General features: G+C 42.9%; 1 protein-coding gene across 12 annotated transcripts in view; it reads left to right on the top strand.

Moving 5' to 3' along the window:
- The window catches only part of KALRN (kalirin RhoGEF kinase), a 472671-nt gene that overhangs the window by 413232 nt on the left and 35864 nt on the right, over nucleotides 1-23575 (top strand). For 9 of the 12 annotated variants that reach the window (XM_041473008.1, XM_041473009.1, XM_041473010.1 and 6 more), the window contains 12 exons: nucleotides 2878-3161; nucleotides 3924-4028; nucleotides 7406-7501; nucleotides 9108-9238; nucleotides 12837-12903; nucleotides 14162-14265; nucleotides 16659-16728; nucleotides 17304-17390; nucleotides 18228-18320; nucleotides 19392-19442; nucleotides 19757-19834; nucleotides 20717-20902. In XM_041473008.1, coding sequence (XP_041328942.1) covers nucleotides 2878-3161; nucleotides 3924-4028; nucleotides 7406-7501; nucleotides 9108-9238; nucleotides 12837-12903; nucleotides 14162-14265; nucleotides 16659-16728; nucleotides 17304-17390; nucleotides 18228-18320; nucleotides 19392-19442; nucleotides 19757-19834; nucleotides 20717-20902 — 1352 coding nt within the window. The remainder of the gene's footprint in view (nucleotides 1-2877; nucleotides 3162-3923; nucleotides 4029-7405; nucleotides 7502-9107; nucleotides 9239-12836; nucleotides 12904-14161; nucleotides 14266-16658; nucleotides 16729-17303; nucleotides 17391-18227; nucleotides 18321-19391; nucleotides 19443-19756; nucleotides 19835-20716; nucleotides 20903-23575) is intronic. The other 3 variants (XM_041473006.1, XM_041473012.1, XM_041473011.1) reach the window with 3 other exon arrangements.

The raw sequence follows: 23575 nt of genomic DNA, 5'->3' as shown, positions 1-23575 counted from the left end.
GTAAACAGCCTTTTTCATCACCAAAGGCATGACCTTGAGCAGGAAAATCCAGAGCCTATTTCAGATGGGATCATTGGATAGTGTTAACAGCCTCCCTCTGGAAACCTGTGGGTTGGCTTTTGTTATGGCTGGTGGCTCTGAAACTCTGATGTTCAGTCTGCAGAGGGTTCCTGCCTCTGGGTGTCAAAATTATGACAAGCAGGCAGGGTGGGCTGTGGGCCAGCTTGGGACTAGGACTGGTTCTGCCCACATGCTGCCTTCCTGGGAGTGAAGGATTACTGACCATCACTTCCCCAAGACAGCAGAGCAAAAAGTGCCATGGCAGGAGGGGTGCTGTGTGTCTGTCTGTGCCCCAGCTGTGGCTGTGCTGCTTGGCAAAGGAGAGGGAGGCAGGAAGGCTGGAGCCTGACCCTGCTGGTAAAACCAGGGGTGTTTTCTGCTGGGAAGAGACCCTGCCCATTCACAGGCATCATGGTTCCTGGACTTGGCCCTGCCTTGAGCCTGCTGGGCTGAGATAGGCTTGGCACGTCAGTAATAAACTCTTGGGGTTGTCTCAGACTTCATCAGTCTCCCTTCCCTTACCAAAAGTTAAATTAGCAAAGTGCTGTGGACTGGAGGTGGGATTTGGACTGTGTTACTTACACAGGTGTAGTAAAAACCTCTCTGTACATCAGCTGAGATGTGGTGAGATCAGCTCATCCTTGGTTCTCCTCTTCCTCCCACTGAGCCCAGTTCCAGCAAAAGCAGTGAGTCTGTGATACAGCTGCTCCCCCCAAATCATCCTGGGAGTGGCAGCCCACAGAGCAATCACTTACAGCTTCTCCTTCTGACTGCAGCCCAGCTCCCTTTGCTTCAGGAATTCCCAAAGTCAGTCCTCCTGCAGCAGCTGTAGGAGCACGGGCACTCGAGGGCACCAATCAAAGCCCCTTGGCCAAGAACCCTCCAGCTTCCCCCACCGCCTGTGGGGCTTTCAGTGCTGCCAGGGGCACGAGGGCACTTGGAAAATCAAACCCACCATGGTGAAACCCTGCATTTTGCTGACGCAAGGCACACTGATAAACTCGCAGAGCATCACGTGGAGCCTGCCAGGGAGAGCTATCCAAAGCCTATTGAGTGGAAGATAAGCTGGCCCCTGACAAACATTATCTGTCACTCGTTGATTTAGCGCTACTTCGCGTACATGAAATAACATCAGCAGGAGCTGGCTTAACCCAGGCCTTTTGGAGATAAGACTGCTACTTTGCCCTTACAGAGGAATGCCAGAAAATCCCCAGCAGCTCCACCTGGGATCAGCTCCACCTGGAACCTGTTCTCCTCTCAGTTCCTCTTGCCCTCACTCCTTTTGTCAAAAAACAGATGATGATTGAGATTTTCTTCTTGTCTGGGAAATTAACTTTGACTTTCTCTAGCTTGTTAAAATTATTTCTGTATGTTCTAAAATTTAACCTTTGACTTCAGGTATGTAATAACTTACTGGTTCAACGTCTGATTGATGCTGTGTATGGCTATAAAACATTCTGACTCTCACAGTCTGCATTGTGCAAGCTGGCAGACAAAGCAGGATGCAATCTCTGCTCCGTGCACAGATAGCTGCAAGCAGCAGCTTTGCCCAGAGGGGATATGATCTCTTCATGCAGGTAGCAGGAGCTGGCTTCTAAAACAATAGAGGTAATGGTTCTCTGCAAGAGTAGCTCTCCATCAGCACGTGTGCAACCCAGCATCTCTAGTGGTATTTATTGCTGAACTGAGAATGTCTGGATGCAGCAGTCTATTTTCATGTGTTGTAGCTTAGGTTTTTGGTTTCTGCTGGGACAGATAAAAGATTCAGAGATAAAAATGTAAAAATGTTTGATCACATCAGTTGGCTCTTCTCTGATGTACAGCCTGAGATGTTTCTTGTAGGAGTGTGACTCCTACAAGTGTCTGAATTTTGTAAAAAAATCTTCATCTTAAACTATGTGGGATTAAACATCTCAGACCCTGATCGGGAGGGGAGGGAGTTGCCTTAACGTGATTTCAGAAAGTTAAAAGCAGGGCACTTATTCCTGAAGGGCAGTTGGGAAATCTTTGAGCAATTTGTTTGTTTTGGTTTTAAAGCTTTACTGACATTGGCACATCTTTGGTCTGTTGCATTTGGAGTAAGGAAGGTTGCAGCCCTTTCTGAGGTGCCAGTCTGAACATGTGTATCAGTAACTGAGGTTGGATGCAGTTCAGCAGAATCTCCTGCTTCCATATAATGAAACTATTTTTTAATTTTAAACGTTATTGAGAGTTTCCTTTGATTTGAACAGTTTGTCATCTTTTGTAATTGTTCGTTCCATTTTCTTAGTTCTAGCAAATTTGTGAACTCTTCTGACAGATTGCTTTCAGAGGCAAAGGAGATAATTTTAAGGTGCTTCAAGGTTAATAAGTAGTCTAAGTAAATCATATCATTGGGGTCGGGAAACAGCTGAGAAACAATTATGGAACCTGACAATGTGTTGGTGGCTGTCAGGTCTCCTGTAGTAGGTCTCCTTTTTGTGCTTATTTTCTTCCTGGCAATTCACAATGAAATTGTGGGAAGAAGCTGAGAAATTCAGCACTTAGCATGAAAATCAGGCTTCCATAAAAAAACCTGAATAAAACGCTTCATATAAAAAACTCTGCTGTCTGCGATCTTTCGTAAGGACAGATAGTGCGGTAGGAAATGAGAGAGGTGTGTGAGATTGTGGGAAATGCCCATTGCAGGGCATATTCCTCTCTGTGGTGTGCAATAAAGTTTGCATAAAGTCCATAGGTCACAAAGCCTTTCCCCAAGGCAGGCTGTGCTCTCACGCTCGGTGCCGCGGGAGCAGAGGGCTGCTGGGATGAGGTCTCACCTGCGCCGTTTCCTTGCAGACGCGTATTCTGTCTCTGCCAACGACAACGGGGGCAAGTCTGACTCGGTGGCCAACTTGCAACCTCAGCCATCCCTCAACTCCATCCAGAGCTCTCCGGGCCCCAAGCGCTCCACCAACACCCTGAAGAAATGGTTGACCAGTCCTGTGCGCCGCCTGAACAGCGGGAAGACCGAGAGCCACATCAAGAAACAGAAGAAGGTGCGAGATGGCAGGAAGAGCTTTGACCTTGGCTCACCAAAGACTGGAGATGAAACCACTCCTCAAGGAGACAGCGCAGATGAGGTGTGTGCTGGTGTTTCTTGGTGTTCCTTATGGGAAATAGCGTCTCCTCCATGGGGCGTGAGTCATGCTTGAGTAAATGCAGTTCCCTTAGGGTCTGGAGGGAACAGCGAATCATACATAAAATTGCATTGTTGCAAACAGCTTTATCATCCAAAGAGCAATGGAATATGTAAGGAATAGTGCTTCACAGTTTGCATATATTGTTGTCCTTTGATTAAGTTTTTTAATAGCTTATTAGAAAGCTGCCATGGACAGAAATGAAGTTTCTCTTGAGCAGCTGTTATCACTTTTTGCTGAGGTTCATATCACCTTTATGCTACCGTGGCAGTGTAATTCCTTAATGAGCGAAAATACTCCAAGAAATAGCCGTGTCTCTGTTAAATCTGCTATGTAGCTGTACCTGCAGTTTTTCTGCAGTTCTCCACAGAATGGTACTTTCCTGATAAAGTGAATGAGGAATTAAAAGCCAGCAATGCAGAAGGTACTAACTGAACACAAATAAAAGGAACACATTTTAAAAACTGTACATCAAACAGTTTTTATTTAAATGAAAAACAGACAGATGTAGCTGCCTTTGCTGTATGAATGACCTATAAACTGTATTTCTGTAAGCCTTAGAATGTACCAGGATTAACCAGCAAAACCTTATGTCTTTACTGCTTCTCTTCTATTACCTGCAATTCCCTCCATCCAGCACAATATTGAACTGAAAAGATAAAAGAATCCTGTCCCTGTTTCTAATTATATTTAACTTTTCTTCAGAAGAGCAAGAAGGGTTGGGGAGAAGATGAAGCAGATGAAGAGTCTCACACACCTCTTCCTCCTCCCATGAAGATTTTTGACAATGATCCAACCCAAGATGATATGGTAAGGCCTCCCTTATATATAATTTTTCTGTTTGAGTGCATTTCTTGCATAGCTATATCACAGTGGTTTCATAGTGGTCTTCTGGTATCAAGGGCCTAGACTTGTGGTTATAAGAGTCTCCTGTGTACAAATCATAATCTAATACCTTTCTCCAAGTGAATTTACAAACAGTGCTAGATAAGCAATTTAGCCCTGGCATCCCATTTCATGGCAGGTTGATGGTGTGCTTGTGCTGTGTGTGGGCAGAAACTCCCTTCAGATCGATAATGTGTGTTTGCTACGTCTGTTTGAGAAGTGCTGCTGATGTCTGCCTGTAGCAGTGGAAATGGTGTTTGGTGGCACCATGCTGGTGATGGTAGTTCTCTGACATTAAGTCAGGATTTGCTGTGGTAACTGGCCCTGCAGTTGGCTTGCAGAGTCCTGTGTTGGACTCAGAATGAAAACCTGTGAATATGGCTGAGACAGTGGTTTGCATTCACAGCCAGTCCTGTCTGTACGTGTGCCCCCACCCTTTCCTGGTGCTGTCATCTCCCTTGTAGAAAACCATCCTCCTGTTTTTTAGTTTCCTGCCTTCCTGCTGGCATCTGTTTTTAGCACTGCCACTTCTGTGTTGCTGTCCTCTGATTGTAATTGCTGCAGGCAAAGAGGCAAGGATAGGGGAGATTAATAAATTGTCAGGAAAGAAAAACCAAAACAACCCAGAATGTTCTTGGGGAAGGTTCAAGCAGAAGTTTGGAAATACAGAGAGAGGAGGATGTAAATATTTCTGGGACTCAAGGAGCAGAGTGATGGAGTAAAGGATTTGGGGGCTTGCTGCTAATCTGTCAGGAAATGTTATGACACTGTGGTGGCAGCAGGAGCAGAAGGAAGCAGCTGGAGCTGTGGACTCCTGCCCTCGGAGTGCTCTGTGTGCTCATGGCTGTCTGGTGAGGGGCAGAGGCGAAAGGTCGGCAGAGCAGAGCCCTGGTGGATCCATGCCCAGCACAATTGCTCCTGGCTTGTTCCCCATGGTGTTTAGCTAAATGTTTGGGGCTTTGCTTGCTTTTTGGGTTTGGGGAGATGATTTTATTTTGGTTTTGCTTTTAAAGAAAAACAGAAGTGCTGCAGCTTGGGTCACTGTTTTTGGTGTCCAGCATGCCATGTGATTTCAGTATTTCTTAAATATGTTTCTGACAGCATAAATGTTATGGAACTAGGCTGTTTTCTGCTTCAGATGTCTGAGCTTTACAGTGTTTTGGCATCCTTTTTCTTCACCCACTCCTAAAACAGAAGATTAAATGGAGCAAGATGCATCTGAAACCCCTTTTTTCCTCTTGTTTTTCTTGCCCTATTTTACCTTTTCTCAGAGGGGTAAAAAACTTAAGCCCATAAGGTCCTGAATTTCCTGGCACAGGAGCACCATATTAGCAATGCTTGAGACATGCTGGAGCTGAAAGCTCTTTAATGGTGTGAATTTGGGCACAGTGTCCTGCTCATGTGCTCCCTCTGTGCTTACAGGCATGGGCTTAGGCTGGCCCAGCAGCAGCAGTGTGGGGCACTAGCTGTGGTGGGTAGGAGAGGTGACACTACAGGTATGGGAGGTGACACTTTTCCCTGAGTCCATCTGCCAGGCAGCAGTAATTGTGCCCCCACTGCCCATATGAGGCTCTCATAAAGACAAATTGCAAGATCTTTTTGTATTAGAAATTCATCATTTGCTTCCTGATGAATAGAAATACCCTATTTCTATTTGTCCCACTCAAAGCAGACTCTTTTCAATCACAGAAGTTTTATTTAACCCTGGAATTCTTGTAGGCAGCAAATGTTTTCATGCTTCCTTCAGAATCCTGCAGTTATTTACTTTTCAGAGATATTGAGCAATTTCAGTTAAAATAAGTGACAGCAACAGATGTTTAGTGCCTCCAAAAATTGGACTCCTCCTGCTAGAATGGATATGTTTGGCAGTTATCATCGATGTATTTGTCTAGTATCTCTTCAAAGTCCTTATTTTCAGTCTTTTTTTTTTCCTAGACACATCTGTCTGCATTGCAGGTGAAACAGGCAGGTTGAGTTTTTACATTAGTATGAAATTCCTGCATTACCAGCCTAATTCCTCAATTACCAGCCTGATTACCTGTAGTTTTTGTTGTTGTTGCAATTAGAACTGTTGATTAGATGTATTATTTGTGAAAGACATCTTGATGAGTAGCAGTGTGTTCATGTTTCTGTTCTGTCACAAGGCTTCTGGTTAGAATTAATCTACTTTGCTTTTTTTTTTTCTCCTTTCTCCTGGGCATGTGTCACTCAACAGGAGTAGCCTCCCCAAAGGGCTGCTGAAACAGGGTGGCCAGCTGCCTAATTCCTGCCATGCCTTTTCCCCATCTCCCTCCCCAGCACTGTTTAATCTCAGATGGGTGTTCGCTGGCACCTGCACAGTGACTTCACTGAAATAGCTGCCCTCCACAATACTTTCATTAAGCAGCTGAGGGATGAATAAGCTTTTTCATAATTTATAAAAATTTAGCCATGCTTTAGTCTGTGTCAGCCTGACAACAAAAGGAGATTGTCCAAGGGCTTGTAGTTTTAGTCAGTGCTTGTGTTGCCTTCAGAAGAAATGTATATGCAGGTGAGCTAATAAATCCCAATTCCCATAGCTACCAAGTGGGTTTGGATGTTCAGACTGAGGTTTCTTAGGACAGCAATGAAGGGGTGATTTTGCCCTTGTAGAGCAAAAACCTTAAACTAAAACACAGTTTTTCTGCCCTCCTGTGCCAGATGCCCAGGACAGGTGAGACGTAGGGGTGTTTTATCTCCAGGGGTTACAGAGAGGGGACAGAAGAGTTTTAGATGACTGAAGTTGCATGAGTGGGAGATGTCATCCTAAGTGCATTTGGAGTTGCAATTGATCTGTGGGGAAAGGATGGGGGATGATTTGTTCCCCACCCAATTTGTTCCCCCCTGCCTGAAATGCCGTGTGTACTTTCTGCTTAACTGCTTTTATCAAATATGCATGTACGGGAGAGGGGGTAATTTCTTACATTTGCAGTAAGAAAATCAATTTTCTGGAGCCTGTAAGACCGTAGATGGCCTTAGAAGGAGGAACCAACTTCAAGGGAATTGTAACCTGTTTGTAAATGAGCTTCAGTTCTTTGATGCTGTTCCCTGGTTCCAGTCCTGGAGCTGCGGCAGGGAGATGTGCAGCCATAAGTGGATGGCAATTCCGTGCTTGTCTGACACAGCAGCACTCGCTCACCTGACCTGCATGTGTCCCTCTCACCCTCCAGCTCCCCTTCCACGTTCCTTCTCCTGTCTCAGAAGCTTCTTCACTGACTGCTTGGTTTCCTTCTCCCTTCTCATCCTGCTAACTTGCTTTTCCTTTGCCACCTGGTGTCTTGCAGTCCTCTTCTTTGCTAGCTGCTCGACAGAGCTCCTCCGATGTCCCAACTGCTGCGGATCTTGTCAGTGCAATAGAAAAGTTGGTCAAAACTAAGCTGGTAAGTTTAGTGTTGTGAAAACCATGTACACAACAGGCCCAATGTGACTCTGAGGAAGGGCTTTAAAGGCTACCTCTTGTTCTGGTTTCCTTGCTTTCTACCTTCATCTGCTCTGCTTTTATTAACCCTGTGTGCTCTGCTTCTCAGTAGTGTCCAATATTTTGCTCTCCTGTGGGATGAAGCCTACATCTCACATAGGCTCTGTGCTGCATAGTCAAAAGTCACTTCTGCAGTGGGCTTTGCAGAGCACGAGCTACTCTACTGTACAATTTCTAGGGTCTTGTTGGTATTCAAATATTTTACACAGTGGGATGTTTTATTTGTTTTAAAGCGTGTTCTGAGGCATGGGGGTTTTACTACCCAGCGTGAATTTGTTTGGTGTTCTGGTTTCAATGAAAAGACTCTCTAAAGAGTAGAACTGCTTGAAGTATCACAGCTGTGCTTTAATTTTACAAAGATTCATATGTCACTTTTAATCTGCCCTGTCAACTCTTTCTTGCAGGGAGTGGAATAAGCAATAAAAATGCCCTGGGATTAATTTGTTCAAAAATTTCATGTCATATGTTCTCACTGTCTGATCCCCATGTCTGGTGGAGAAGGAGTAAATCCTGTCTCATATCTTGGCTCCTTTTAAGTTTTCCCAGTGCAGTTCAAAAATGTTAATATCAAAGCTACACCTTTTTCTACATGTCCCAGGACCTCTAAAATTAGCTAAATGCTTTATCTGAATAAGTTTAACATAATTAACAAGCAGGGATATGATCAGCCTACAAGGGTTCATTTCCTTACATCTACTGGAATGATGAAGAGAGTAAAAAAAATCTAAAAATCCCCACAGTGATCATTAAATTACTGCAACTCTGAAGAAGCATCTTTACCTAGTGAATCATTTCAGAAGACTTTGGTATTTTCTCAGTTTAAGATGTTGGTACATGAAGAGAGTCAGCATTCACAGAGTGCTTGATAAGGCGTGACTTGTAAAGGAGCTCTTTGTGGCATGGGAAACCAAGAAGGCTATTCCCAGAAAATACACTTAAAATAGTTTTATTCCATTGAGGGACTAACAAACTGAAAAGTATTTCATTAATCCAGTCAGACATATTTTTTTGATGATATTTTATTTTCTCTCCTCCACATGCAGTCTATTAGACTATTACAACTAATTTCAAGGGATTTGGGGCAAACATTAATTATTGTGGAACCTTACTATGTGTCCATCTATTTCCATTTTGTGTTTTATTTTACTACAAGGATCCCCCATTCAGCTTTTGGCAGAGGAGCTTTTAACCACATGTAGCCTAACAATGGTCCTGATTGAGACATCAGGATATTTCCAGGTTGATTTGAAATAACTTGGAAGAAGTTTTTTTTCTCAGATCTACTGGAACATCTTTTTCCACCTTCTAACAAGAGGATGACAACTCCGCTTTAAGGCTTTTTTTTGTGGGGTCCTACATCAACCTAAAACTAGTTTGGCTGTGTTTTATGAAATTCTGCAGGAGAGTATTTCTGAATACTTTGTAGTGTTGGTTGCAGAGCTGACTTGAATACTGATGCTGAAGTTCATGGCGAATGTTTATTCTATTGTTCTTTGGGGTTTTTTTAGACCCTTGAAGGAGGATCTTACCGAGGAGGCTTAAAAGATGCCACTGGCTGCTTAAATGAAGGAATGACGCCTTCAACTCCCCCACGAAACCTTGAAGAGGAACAAAAAGCCAAAGCAATGAGAGGCAGGATGTAAGTTGTGTTACTGGTTCTTTCCAAAATATGTTCTCTAGAAGGACACACAGCAGCTCTCCAGGAGTACTTTGTAGTCAGTGAGTGAGCATGGAACTGAGAGTAAAACCTTGCTTGCTTCCTGTTTTTCTTAACATGTAAAAACACTTCATAAAATCACTTCCACACACAGGAAATTCATCATCATTCTAAAATGTACAGCTTTTACACCAGATAGCAAACATCTATTGCTGTAAAAACCTCTGAAGAGCTCAACAGGTATTACTGAGATGTTTGCATTGGTAGTTACTGCATTGCCAGAGGTGAAATCCGCTCTCAGAGCAGGGATATGTGGTTGACCTTATTAGCTACCTTTGAGAAAAAGAACAGAGAATCCCTCTAGGATTTTTTTGAAAGAAATATTTTTTGCCCTCATTATTAGCAAAGGAAGAGGCAGGGTTCCTTTGCATCTGTGGTGGAAACATGCCACAGAAAAGAAAGTTCCATTTGGGAAACCCCTCATGTTCATGGTAATAGGAGAAAAACGAAGTGGTGACTGCTCATGAAAGTTGTTTTTTAAAATTAGCTGTACACTGCCTTAAATTTAAGAAAAATAATGTTTATTCCTTCAAAGCCTGTAATGATTAAAGCATTTCTTAAATGTGTGTTCAGCTGAAGAACATGGAGCAACAGGATCAAGAATTATATGAAAGAAAGCTGAGGTGGCTGTTTTCTTTCTATCACCTCTTCCACTAACAACAGTAACTGCAATGATCTAATCAAGTGGTAGATTGAGGGGAAAAGAACATTCCATACAGCTCTCATGGGAGTGTGGTAAGGTGAGAGGTGGAAGAAGAGTGCCCATTTGGGAAAGATGCCAAGTCAGGGAAGAACAAGGAGGTGGTTAAGAGTAGAAGATGAGGTAGGAGTAAAGTGTCACAGGTCTGTGAAAGCCATCGTTTGCTCCTGCAGTTTGTTGCAGGAAGCCAGAGAAGGGATACAGTAAGGGACTGGAGCAACTCCCAGCAGCAGACAGTCCTGAATGTGTTTCTGAATGGCAGAAGTTTTCTACAAGGCAGCTGTCAGCCTTCCTGCAGGGAACCTCTCTGCCCATGTCTGTCTCCTAGGAGCTCCTCGGTACTGCAGGATCTGGAGTTCCTCTGGTAGCAATTCATTAATTAGGTGTCTGGAAGCTAACTGCAGGTTGCAGTTTTAGTGCAGAGACCTCTGCCACTGTAAGCTCAGCTACAGGAACGCTTCTGGCAGGGGACTGGCAGCCTAATATGTGCAATTAGTAGCTGCCAGAATTCCTAAACACCAGGATGTTTAGGAGCACCTGCTAGTGGCTTTCAGCACAAGACATCTGTCTCCCTTCCAGCTCATTTCTGTCTGTGTTCTGTGTCCCTGGAGCTTGCTGGGTTTAATTCCATAGTCATGTGAGGCAGCTGATCTCCCAGCTTGAGCTATGACCCTCCAATCCCCACAAAACAGCAACACAGACATAGGCAGCAATGTCCTCTATTCCTGGCAGTACATCCATGCCAGCAGTTAGCCCTGGTGTGAGGAAAGTCCTTATTCCATCAGGCTTGATTGATGCATTTCTGTGAGGAGTAAGACAATAGTCTTTTTGAGTGTCATTGTGCAGTATAGGTCTAATACAGAGTTTCTAAGATATCCAGCTGTTCAGACTCAGTCAGAAATCCTGTTCATGTCAGTTTAAATACAGCTGTGTAGTCAATACCTGCTGGGGACCAGGGCACTTCGCAAACAGCTCCCTCCCTGCTCCCTGTTATCAGAGCAGGAGACGAGTGAACTTGAATTTTTGCCTACATGCATCTTAGAAACCTCATATTTGGGAGTACCTCTAAGGTGCTGCATCAGGCAGGCTTCAGAGAATGAGTAGAGATGGTCAAGGCTGATTTTCCTGCTTGGTAGGAAGAGAGGAGCAGAGGGAACCCTGGTGCTGAATTTAAGCACTGGAGTTGCAGACCCTGAATAGTAGTAGACGTGTGAAATTGGCAGGTTTTGTCTGTTCACCAGAAATCTGGTTGCTGCAGTGATTTTTAATAAACACACACTTGCCTGCATGTCCTGCAGTGTTATGTACTATAAGTACCTGCTGCTTCGTTTTTAGAGCAGAACTTGACAGGGTGAATCCTTGCAGTAACCTTGTAGGTGGGAGAGGTTCTCCCATTCCCTCCACAGCTCTCTGTGCCTGTTGGGAGCATGCAAACAGAGGTGGTGCCAGCTGGAAGGTCCCCTCCTGGCCTTCCTCTCTGGGCAGAGGGGACAGTGGAGCCTGTCCCAAGGACAGAGGGGACTGTGGAGCCTGTCCCAAGGGCACGGTGCATCAGGCAGCCCGAGGGGCTGTGCAGCACATGCCTGCTCAGGCCATGTGCTCTGGGAAAGAGCAGCCTCTTGCCTTTTGCCTCACACGTGTTTGCTGCCCAGGCACAACTTGGCACAGTGCTCCGGAGAGCACAAGAGTCTGGTGTGGCTGCTGCCAGTCCTGCCTGCTGCCAAGGGGGCTGGATTTCAGTCTCAAACCGACGAGAAGCTGTTTGACTTTTTTCTGCCACATGGCCAAAGTATCTCCTCTGCTTTGTCTGATCAAGGGACACGTTGCAAGTGCGGCAGGAGCAGGATTTGTTTTCTCAGTAGCCTCTCATAACTAAATCTCTTCTTGCAAAGTACCAGTCTGGTTGGCTTTTTCTCTCCAGGCTTTTTCTTAGCACTGTTATCTCTCAGCCCTATCCCTTCAAGTGGGTCAGTCTGGTGTTTGATGTGGACAGAGCAATATCAGACATGAAAGCACTCCTCTGTCTTGTTAGCCTTGTTACTGCCATAGCAAACTTGAGGACAGATGGAGTTTACTTGTCATATGCCAAATCTAGGTATTGGCATAATTGAGAGACACACTGTCTGCAGTAAGCTGTAACTTTTGGAAATTATCCTCAAAAGAACATTATGTGATTAGTCAGTTTGAGTTACCAAGGAGGGGCTTTTTTTAGCTTGCTGTTGTTTGCATGCATCAGGCCTTCTTCAGGTGACTTCCCCTACCTGGGGTTATTAGCTCTGAAACCAGAGTTAAAACATTGGACACCCACACATAGACTACCTACTCCAAAAGATTAAGCTCTTAGCTATGACAGCAGAGGGGATTTGTTTTCCAAGTGTTTGAACTTCCAAACTGATACTTATTGATGACTCTTGGGTGAAGCCAGATGGACTGGGGCAAGGAATCCACTCCTGCTTGCTGCAGAATGGGTCAGGACACATGTCCATCGTTCTCAGGGGAGCTGCACAGGGGATGGGGAGAGGAGATCAGGGAGGGGTAGTTTAAGGTACAGGCAGCTGTTTGTGCTGCTGCTCTTGCACCGTCCTGGGACATGGTGGGGAAGAGGGATAGCAGGAAAGAATGGTTAAGAGATTTGAAACTACTCTGACCTGACATGTGATGTTTTTGTCTCTTACATTCCACTGAGCTCTGAGTGAAGGGTGAATTGTGTTATTTGATCTGGATGATGATGGGGTTTTATGGTGAGGTTGTATGTGGTAAAGGAGCAAATGGTAACATCAAGAATATGGTCAAATACTTGTGTGTTCTGTTTTAATTTAGGTTTGTCTTAAATGAGCTGGTGCAGACCGAAAAAGACTACGTCAAAGACTTGGGAATTGTTGTGGAGGTGAGTTGAAGCAAACCCTGCTATGCAAAATGTTTTCCCACTAAAAAGCACCATGCTGACAAGTGACAACAAAAAATACAGCATGAGAAGCAAACTGCTTTATTTTGCAGTCTGCTTCCATGGTCCCCTTCTCATGTTGACAGAAACAAGAAGAAATGCCTTTGGAAACTATTTTTGTTTCCATCTAGCAAATGTTGTATTTTAGGTTCAATTCCAGTGTGCAAAGGTTTTTCTTGGCTACCCTGCTTGTGACAAACTCTTTTTGCTGTAATGCAGCTTTGGAGGCATTGGTGGAGAATTAACTTATGATCCTACCACATATTTCATGCTTTTCTTCCCATCATATTGGGTAATGGTAACACATAATTTCCTTGAATTTGCACCAGAACTTATGTCCTGTGTCTGAGTACCTTTCCAGAAGCTGGACCTGGAACTGTGTTGAAGTGCATGTGTGTCCTGTAGATTATTGTTTTGCAAAAAAAGTCTGAGGTAAAACAGAGTTTGAGGGGTTTTTGCATTAAAAACAGTCTTCTTTTTTAAGCTTCAACTTCAAAGATTTGTCTGATCCCTAGGGATCACCTGTCACATCTAACTCAGTACAGTGTTCAGTTTTTTTCCCAGCAAGACCTCAGAACTGGAGACATGTGATTCACTAGTGGCATTCACTAGTCCAGAGAGAATTATCAGTCTATCTAACAGTGATTTTCAACAGCTTCCAAACTTGAAAACATTTGTGTTATGTATGCACCACTGGCAAACCTGACAGGGCTGTCATGCTCCAAAGACTTACAAAGAAACCCTCAGGAGGTGTGAGAAATCCTGTTCTTGTGACTCTAAACTTACTGCTTGGCTTTGTGCTCCCATAAGATACTCATGGTGATGAATGGAAGAGATCTATACAGTCTATAGACTGTATAGACTCTATAGAGTCTGATTTCTTCCTCTTGAGCAGAGAGCTTGACAAACTACTTTGTTCAACTTATATCAAGTGCACTTGTCACTTCAATTACATCTAATAATGTTTTGTGTAAGTATTGCAGATATTCTAAACAGATCTTTTTTCTTTTAAGCAAACTGTGTAATTTAAAAAGTATCTGCTTAGGTTTCTGGTTTGAAATTGTATGAAAGGTATTTTAAGCATTTTCAACATAAAAAATCCTGGCATTAAACTTTTGCTTCTGTAAAAAAGAAAAAGACTGTAATTGTGCTCCCCCTTCAAATGTGTCCTTTGCTGAATCAGTGATCCTTAATCCTAAAGGGCTTCATGAAGAGGATGGAAGAAAAAGGAGTTTCTGAAGATATGAAAGGGAAAGACAAGATTGTATTTGGCAATATTCACCAGATCTATGACTGGCACAAAGAGTAAGTTTTTGGTTTAGTTCTGCTTTAAACACCTTTCTAACCTCTTGTCCATAGAGGATTGCACTATATGGTGTCTGTACGTCTAAGCTGCTTTTAATTGAATATCAGGTCATTCAGGGCTGAACTTCTAAAGGACTCTCTTTAGATTGTCTCTGTTGGTTTGTAAGTGCTGCTTAATAACATCACAAATCCTGGCTACCTTGAATCCTGAGAAGATGTTCTGATTCATGTGCTTTTAGCCACAGTTTCTCAATACCCTAAATCCTGATATAGGGCTTTGTTTACCCAGCCAGAACCAGCACAAGTGCGTGATGGAAGGCGTCGTGCTTACCTGAAATCATTTCTCCCAGTGAAGAAAGAACTTTGGCATGTGATAGCTTTGCACTGCCTGGCTCCATGGGAGGGTGTTTGTCATGCTGTCTGTGATCAGGTACAGCTTTATGCTGGCTCAAACACCGTGCCAGCAGAGCTGGTCAGTGTGACAGGGTGCTCACACAGGAGGCTGCCCTGTGTCAGTTCTGTGCTGCTGATTGCTCTGTCACTCCTGCTGCGGAGCCCCAACAGGAGGCTTGCCTGGGAGGTTCCCTGTGGTCCATCCACAGCTCCCGGGCTACTGCTCATAAACATTCCCGGCATCACCCTCAGGGAGTTGCTGCTTGTGGGGTTTTCACTGGATCTTCAGAGAAGCTGCTGGGGCTGTCATAAGTTTCTTGAGTTTCTTGGGTCACAGCTGTAGCCTCAATGCATCCTGCTGACAGGCAGTAGCAGTCTGGAAAGTCAGGTTTCCTTCCTGTGTCTCAGCAACATCTTCACATGCAGCTGATGGCATCATGAAGCCTGATCATACCAGTGTGTTTGGCTAGAAGGGTGATAAAATGCAAATTGCTTCAAAGTCCTTCTCACCTGAAAGCCCTTGCGTGCTTTGGCCAAGTTGATGCTTTTGGGTCTGAGTTAGGCACTCCATTCCTTGAAAATCATACCCACAGGAGTAGATTTTGAAAAGCTGCTGGAAACACAAGCCCTGAACCATTTCCCATGTAACTTTGTGAACAATGCCTGGCTTATGGGCAATATGGTCATCATTTCAATTCTGCCACTCAGAAATTCTCTGCAGCTCCAACTAAGTAAACTTTGAGCATGCATGTAGAAACTAGAACAATGGGCATTAGGCTGGATCTTCCTTCAGCTCTGGACATTTCCCTCACCCAGGAAGCACAGTATCCTTGCTGTCATGTGTCCCATAGGTGCTTATCCCACAGCCTGTCCTTATGTTCTGACAGATGACCTTGTGAGCACAAAGTAAAAAATGTCAGAGAAAGCTTCACTTCATGTTAGGTTGATACCAGAAAATGGAATGTGTTTACCAGTGCCATTCCTTGATTAAGTGTGAGGATAGGAGTTTTCTGTAACACAAATGGAAAGATTCCCTATTTTTAGCTCTGTATATCTGGGTCAAGAAGTCTATTTAAATGCAGATGAATGTAGCATTTATAGAGGATTGGGTTATGGAAGCAGCTGTATCTAATGGTAGTAATGGAGATTTTTAATTGGGACATCTGTCCAATTTGCATCATTTTTTGAAGTTCTGGGATTTCTTGGGATCAGAAAGCATGTCCTCTCACAAAATCTGGCTACTGTTGCAAATCTGTGAAGGCTGAAATTTGAGACTGAAATCCTGAAATGAAAAAGAGGAAGATCACAGACAGGATGATTGTCTGAATTTGCCTACCAGATAGAAAAATCTAGCGTGTTTCTAAAGTTTTCACCTCACTTTTAGGCATCCCAGTATATTCTTGATAAAGGCATTTGAGCCCTGAAGCTGCAGGTCAAGATGGAGATGGTGTTTATAAACTACTGTGACTATTGTGAATTAGATATTGTGATTTATTATGAAATTAAAAAACAGTGGGAAATAGAACTTACCATAACTCCACCAGCAACACATGTTGATTCATTTATTCAGGTGGAAACATATAGCAATGTCTTTCATGTTGACCAGTACTCCAAATCTGCTCATGGAACTGAGAACTCCTGGTGAAACTGGAGTTTTCATAAGCTGAGTTTTCAGCATTTTGGTATATGGGAGGGTTTTACTTTGGGAGCTCTCAGTGAAGGAAAGCAACTCTTGCAATCAGATAGTGATCAGCCCTTTCTGAAAATTGAAACCACTGTCATAGTAAAGAAGAGCAGACAGTTTGCAAGACAAGACCTCCACATTTCACAGCTCTCATATAATGATTTGGAAATCCCACCATTAAGGGCTGAAGCCAAGCTTACCCTTTAATTTATTATTGAGTGGTGGAGTTAAAATGCCACTGTTACATCTGAAGGATGACTAGTTTGCTGCTGGGATGACCTAAAGTGTTCTGAAGTGTTCATATCCTTTCTTTTAGCTTTTTCCTGGGTGAACTGGAAAAATGTCTTCAAGAACCTGAGCGTTTAGCACAGCTTTTTATTAAGCATGTAAGTTTTATTTTGTTTCCTGTATCTACTATAATTGCCTTTTAGGGTGTGATGGCTCCTTTTCAAAAACACCTGTTTGTGTTGACTTGATACTTTTATGTGTCCAAACTGAATTTAAACATAAAGTTTCCCTATAGTTACACATTTTCAGTGGGCAGCTGGATTGCACTAAGGCATTAATCATTGTTTTCTTGCAGACAACTTACTTGGGGGGCAAAATTGATGTGCTCAAGGACATCTGCCAAAATACAGTTATGGCAGGTACTTGCCAGCTGCTGCAATTTACATGTTCATGTGATGTTAGCCAAAGCATAACCCTAGAGGAACTTTCAGACCTGTCAGTGTGGGTGTAAGATCTCTCACTGGCCACAACCCAGAAAGCTCCCCTTGCCTAAGTGCAGATGTGGAGAACAGAACCAGTTACCAAATTTCTTTCCTGCTTTAGCAAACTAAATCTTTGATCAAACCAAAAATAAGGAAGACCAAGGAGAATATCATAGCAACTTTCTGCCACCTTTTAATACCAGCAGGGTAGCCAATATCTCACGTGGCTGCTGTGCCTCTTGCCTTCACAGGAGCGGCGATTGCACATGTATGTGGTGTATTGCCAAAACAAGCCCCGGTCTGAGTATATAGTAGCTGAGTATGAAACGTACTTTGAGGTAAGCACAGCTCATTGTACATTATTACTGCTTACAGCTCTGAGTCCAGGTCAAGGAGACTGTTCTGTGACCTGTGGGGTTTGCCTAAAACAAACTCCTGAAGATTTTGATACTGCATGTGGTGCTGAGGTCTCTGCCATACGGAGAAAGTGTTGTTATTTAATTGCTTTCAAATTCTCATATTGTGAATTTCTAATAAATATTGATAGTAAATACTGATGATTCTAATAAATATTGATAATTTCTAATGTTTCTAATAAGTATACTAACTGTGTGTGGCCCTCAGAGTACCACAAATACACTAATTTCTGTTACAAGTAAAACAAGACTTTGAAATCAGTAGTGTACAAACAGCAGGGGAGGTAAAAGCTGTTGGAGCTGGGTGGTGTCTCTCATAAATCCCCAGTAACTCTGTCTGCTTCAAGAAGTCTTCGGGACTAGACACATTTTGATAGTAATGTGAAAGAAGCTTGTTTAACAAGGGAAAGATGTTTCCTTTCAGCCCAGAGCAGGAGGTTGCTCTGCAGGACTTGCTGGGGAGCTAATCCCCACTGCAGTGGGGAGGGTGACCCTCAGCCCTCGCAGGGCTGCTGGCTCAGCTCAGAGCAGGAGGGATCCTGAGCTTCCCAACACCTCCCAGCTCAGTCACAGCTTCTACCCAGGCCTTGCCTAAAGAGGATATGCCAGATTTTTAAATCCTCAGAAATTCCCTCTTACAAACAAAAGATTAAGAACAGACCAACTTTGAGTGGAAGTAAGTCTCTGCTGAGACATTTTATCATGTTGTCTGTCTTACTCTGTGATTGTTTGCAATTGTTTTTAATCCTCATTTTTTAGGAGGTTCAGCAGGAAATAAGCCAACGGCTGACCATCAGTGACTTTTTGATTAAACCCATTCAAAGAATAACTAAATACCAGCTTCTTCTCAAGGTGAGTGAAAAAATACAGTTTGGATTTAACTCTAGTCTGCATGTTGCATTAGATGGCTGTTATTTTAAATCAGCCTTTGACTTAACTGAGGAATAAATTAATCAAATTAAGAGGAATGAGGGGTCTGCTCTCTGGGCATGCAATGACAGAGGCCTGTGGAAAGTGTCCAGAGAGCAGGAGGCCACATCTGTGTAAGGGGTTTGTAATTTAGGATAGTAAACAGATTTTTTTTTAAACTTTCTTTTGAAATTTTTTTTATAGAAGAGTACACTTCAAATAGGACTTTTCTTCCTCTGAAGTTTCAGAGCAAACTTTCAATTTTGTTTTTAACTGGAACAAAGATACACAAGCGTACTGCTAAAGTCTGGCGTAGGTGCTGAATGGCATGCTTCCAGTAAATGCTATAGCCTCCATTTCTGAATATCTGTCTTCAAATTAGCTGAAGAAACGTTTTTTCAGAATATTCTGTTGTCTTAAAATTTGGGGAGCTCACCACAATTTTTTATCCAAGGAGCCTGACCACTCTGGTTTATGCTGACTTATCCATAATGACAATTACGCAGCACTTTCAAAAATTCATCCCTAGGGGTCTGAAGCCAAGATCTAAAATCAGGCATGTCTGAACCCACCCTGTAATCTCCAGCAGCACTGGGGCTCTGAGCTGGTTTCTCCTCTTTTTTGGACTATACCCCAGCAGGCTGCCATCAGCCCAGGTCTGGGAATTGCACACTAGCAAAGGCACAGCAGTGTGTTCCCCAAAAGGAAAAGAAAAATCTTTGTGTGTGTGTGTGTGTGGTCTTGTGGCTTAAGACAGGGACCAAATAAGCAATCCCAAGGTCTAACCCCAGCTTTGTCTTTTTTTCTGTGATCTTCTCAACAATCATCCACACCCCTTTTCCATATTTCTAAAGTGGTTATGACATTCAGCAATCTCTGAAGACAAATTTATTAATATTAGCAAGTTTCTTCTCAGAAAATCACATGCTGAATATGCTTTTTCCTTTTCAAACTGGTGTCTTTTGTTCTCTCTTTTCTGAAGTGCCTTAATGCAAACCTTTCTGCTTTCTCCAGGACTTCCTGAGGTACAGTGAAAAAGCTGGTCTGGAGTGCTCCGAGATAGAGGTACATTTTCATGCCCTGGACAATAGGGCTAATGGGACTCTGTGTGGAGAAATGTAAACCCCAGTATTCCTTTGACAATAGCTGAATATCCTGCTGGTATTCTAAATGTGGTATTTCTCTTAGCTTAAATCAGAACTAAAAGAGGATGGTGCAGTCCTGCATTTTAGTCCTGCACCATCCTCTTTTAGACATCTATTCATGAGGGCCTTGCCACAAGCACAGCAATCGTGCTATTGAACTTCATTATTTGACACTGTGCTTTCAGGAGCCCTCTGGTTCTCTTGTAATAATGCAACATCCCTTTTCCTCAACAGAAAGCAGTTGAATTAATGTGCCTTGTACCAAAACGTTGCAATGACATGATGAACCTGGGTCGCCTCCAAGGCTTTGAGGTATGCATTTTCCTTCTTCTTATAATAATAACTAGGCAAGGAAAATTACTTTCTCTTTATGTGATTGTCTCTACAGTCTACCCAAGGTACTTATCTAGGGCTTGTTCTTCTGCAGTGCTGAACTGCATGCTTTGGTGAAGTTTCAAAGGTGGGGGAATCACGCACCTCTCACTCTAATCTTGTGACAATTCGTATTGTTTCTTCAAAATCTGAGGTCTGTAAAAGCTTCTGCAAGCTTTAATGAGACTTATTCTATCTATTACCAGAGCAAAATAAGTGATGAACCAACCTGCCCTGCCTATTAGTAAGGTCACCTGGCATTATTAACATGTTAACAGCTCCCACCAAATTGAACAACATCCAGAAGGAGAGTTGGGAGTTAAAACCCCACAGAGTACAGCTTGTGGCTTATAACTAAGCCAGTGTAGGCTTTGGGGAGAGGTCTTATCTCCAAAATGAATTAAGATTTGTCTTACTGTCTTAGGCACTGCAAACAGGTAGGTCCTGGCCTTTGCACATTCAGAGGTGTTGTGTCAGTGACTGCTGGCTTAGGGCATAATGGAGAGCTCTTGGCTGGAGCACTACAGTAACATAATGGGAACAGGATGTGGAATGAAGTGTACAAAACAGTCTGCTTGAGACCTCTTGCTTTTGGTTTTCTATACGCAGTGGCAATGAGAGCAAGGAAAACCTATGTTGTTTGTCTTCAGCTGAGGTCACGATTCACAGGATTGCTGCTTTGGTAACTCAGAGGGGGTATGATGTGTCTCACGTGCATGCAGGGCTGCCTGGAAAACTTGGGCTGCATGAAATACAGCATATCACCTTGTGGGATCACAGTGGGTCAGAGTTTGTAATGTTGGTGCCCTGTCTGCTTCCCAGGGCAAGCTAACAGCTCAAGGCAAGCTGCTGCAGCAGGACACCTTCTACGTGACGGAGCAGGATTCCGGGGTTCAGTCTCGGCCCAAGGAGCGCAGGGTGTTTCTCTTTGAGCAAATAGTTATCTTCAGTGAGCTCCTTAGAAAAGGGTCTCTAACACCGGGCTACATGTTCAAGAAGAGCATAAAGGTAAGAAATGCAGAAGAAGAATCATATTCTGTTTGATGGCCACGTAAAGTTCATCCTGTCGTAGGGAACAGCAATGTGCAGAAAACATTTGCATTTACCTTTCAGTGGATCAGAAGCTGCTTAAGACCATCTCTAAGTAAACCACTGGGTATCTAAATTTATTCAGTAATTTTTACAATTTTTACATAGCCAGGGCAGATCCTCTATCATTCATAGCTCTGAATTAGCAAATATTGCTACACAACCTGCAGTAGTCAAAGGACCTTTACAATAGTTGCTTTTATGCATGATCATAAAAGGTAAATGAAGGTACAGTATCCAAAATAGTCATTTTAGGCCAAACTATAAGTCAATACTAAGCCTTTAATATGATATTTCTGGAAACACTCTCCCTAATTTGGGTGAGGGCTCTTAGTACAAATTTGGATGTTGCAAGAATGTTTCAAAGACAAATAAAACCACACATAATTCTAAAAATACAGCTGTGAGAAATTACAAAACCAGATAAACTATAAAGAGAGTTTTGAGAAATTAATTTTGGTTTTAAATAATCTGTCCAGATTATGGGGCTGTGGCTAAAAGTAAAAACTGAAAGTCACCACCAGAAATACTTCTTTGTTTAACAAATGCAAAGTTAACCTGTGGAATGGTCAGTGAAAGTGAATGAGTGCTGCACATCTCCTGGTAGAACAGCCTTTGCTGTGCCTGCAGAAAGAGCAAAATCAGTGATTCATATGAATTTCTGGGTCGTTCAAAGCTGAGAAACCAGTCTGGCATTGATTTCTTTTTCAAAGATACAGGTTAAGGGACATGGGGGAATGCATTGTGTTTGCTCTAAATTTTAAATGGTGCATTAATATGGAATAGAAGAGAATACTATCCGCTGAAATAATGCATATTAACATATATAACTAAACAGATTTACAGTAAACACCATATTTACTGAAATGAGGTCATCTTGGCTGATGGAAACAGCAGCATTTACTGAAAAGCTTATATCCATTATATCCATTTGCAAGTCAGTGTATTTTATAGTTTCCAACCAAATAATAGGCTATACAGGGAAAACCCAAAGTGTACAAATAAACAGTCATCTTCATTTAGATGATCAGCTTTGATTTTATCTTTTTTGTTGATTTAAATCATTATTAAAATTGGAGATGGAAATAGTATGAATCATTTTTACTTCAGTTTATTGTATATGTAACAATGAGGCTTTTATCTGCAGGAAACAATTCCTGAATCGTATATTGTAGATAAAGAGAGAAAAATAAATCTCTCCTAATGTCAATAAAATTAGCTTGCCTCAAGGGTATGAGTTGCTTTTCTAGTCACACAGCCTATGAAAGAAATGCTGTTCCCACTGCCTGAGTTTAAAATTTTTGTATGATAATTTTCCAGCCCCTTTTCTCCCACTTGGCAAACAGCTCATTCTCCTGTTGAGTGTCTACTGCAAGTGTGGGATCCCCTGTGGCTCCATATGTGTCTCCCCCAGCTCAGCATGGAGTTTGTGTGCCAGCAGCTCTCACACCCTCCCTCCCAGCCCCCACTTGAGCTTCTCAGTGGTTTTACATTTGTCTGTTTCCCAGAGGGAAGAGCTGTGGCCCTCAGTGGAGCAGGACCATCCCCTGTCTCCCAGGGCTCTGAGCATCCCCACCTTGCAGTGGGGCTCCACAGATCCCATTTCTTTCCTCTGTCACAGCCACAGAGTAAAGAGTGCATATGACTTCAAATGCAGCTGTTCTGGTCTGTCAGTGAGATGGGACTCCCAGATATTGTTCTCCAAGGTCTGTCACACTCAAACTGTGACAGAAGCTTCAGCATCTTGTCCTGTGTTAGCAAAGAATCCTTTTTTACACAATCAGGTCCTTGGTGTTGAGAAATGGCACACCCCTTCTCAGACACTGCTCAGTTGGATACCTTTCAGGCTCTCAAAGTACCTAAGTGGAAGCCTTGATGAATGCATCTCCCTGAGACACAAATTGGCGATTAGGGGACTCATCTTTTACCTGGAGTCATACCAGGATTGGTTTGGCTGTCAACCAGAGGAAAATGAGCTCAGAGCAGGAGCAAGAGCACTGTCCAGGCTCACCTGTGTGTCCTTGTCCTTTCCATGTCCTCATGTCAGGGGAGTTCCTGCTTGTCACTGAACTTCACAGGGACCCCCAGAAGCAAAGAAAGATGCTAATTCCATCTTGCAGTCTGAATGCTGGACAATATTCTGATGAGGAGTAGATCTCCATATCTTGGCAGATACTCAGATTAATTAGAGATGGATTTCTTCTAGGGGACATTACTGCCTTAGTCTTCAGAGCTGTCTGCTTTTGACATGAAGACACTCCCTCTCTTGTGTTTTTGGGAGGCTATGCCAACTTATTCTTGTTTACTACCCTAAGTATCTCAGGAAAAGCTAAAGTTATGAGTACATTTAAAACAGAAGCCTCCTAAGGGCAGGACAGCAGCCAAAATTCCCATCCATATGATTTCCAGAAAGAGTATCTGTGACTACAGTCAAGTGAAGTGATTGCACACAGATGACTCTAGTCTGCTAGAGATTCCATTTTTAAAATGCACTAATGACTGAGACTTTTGTATCAAAGCACAAGAAATATAAACATTTATTTAAATTGGAGGAATGATAGACTTTATTAACATATTAATAGGAACATTTTT

Source organism: Pyrgilauda ruficollis, unplaced genomic scaffold, assembly GCF_017590135.1.
Source record: "Pyrgilauda ruficollis isolate IOZ18807 unplaced genomic scaffold, ASM1759013v1 scaffold3, whole genome shotgun sequence".
Taxonomy (NCBI): domain Eukaryota; kingdom Metazoa; phylum Chordata; class Aves; order Passeriformes; family Passeridae; genus Pyrgilauda; species Pyrgilauda ruficollis.
The sequence above is the reverse complement of the archived record's forward strand: the minus strand, read 5'-3'. Positions and strand labels throughout refer to the sequence as shown.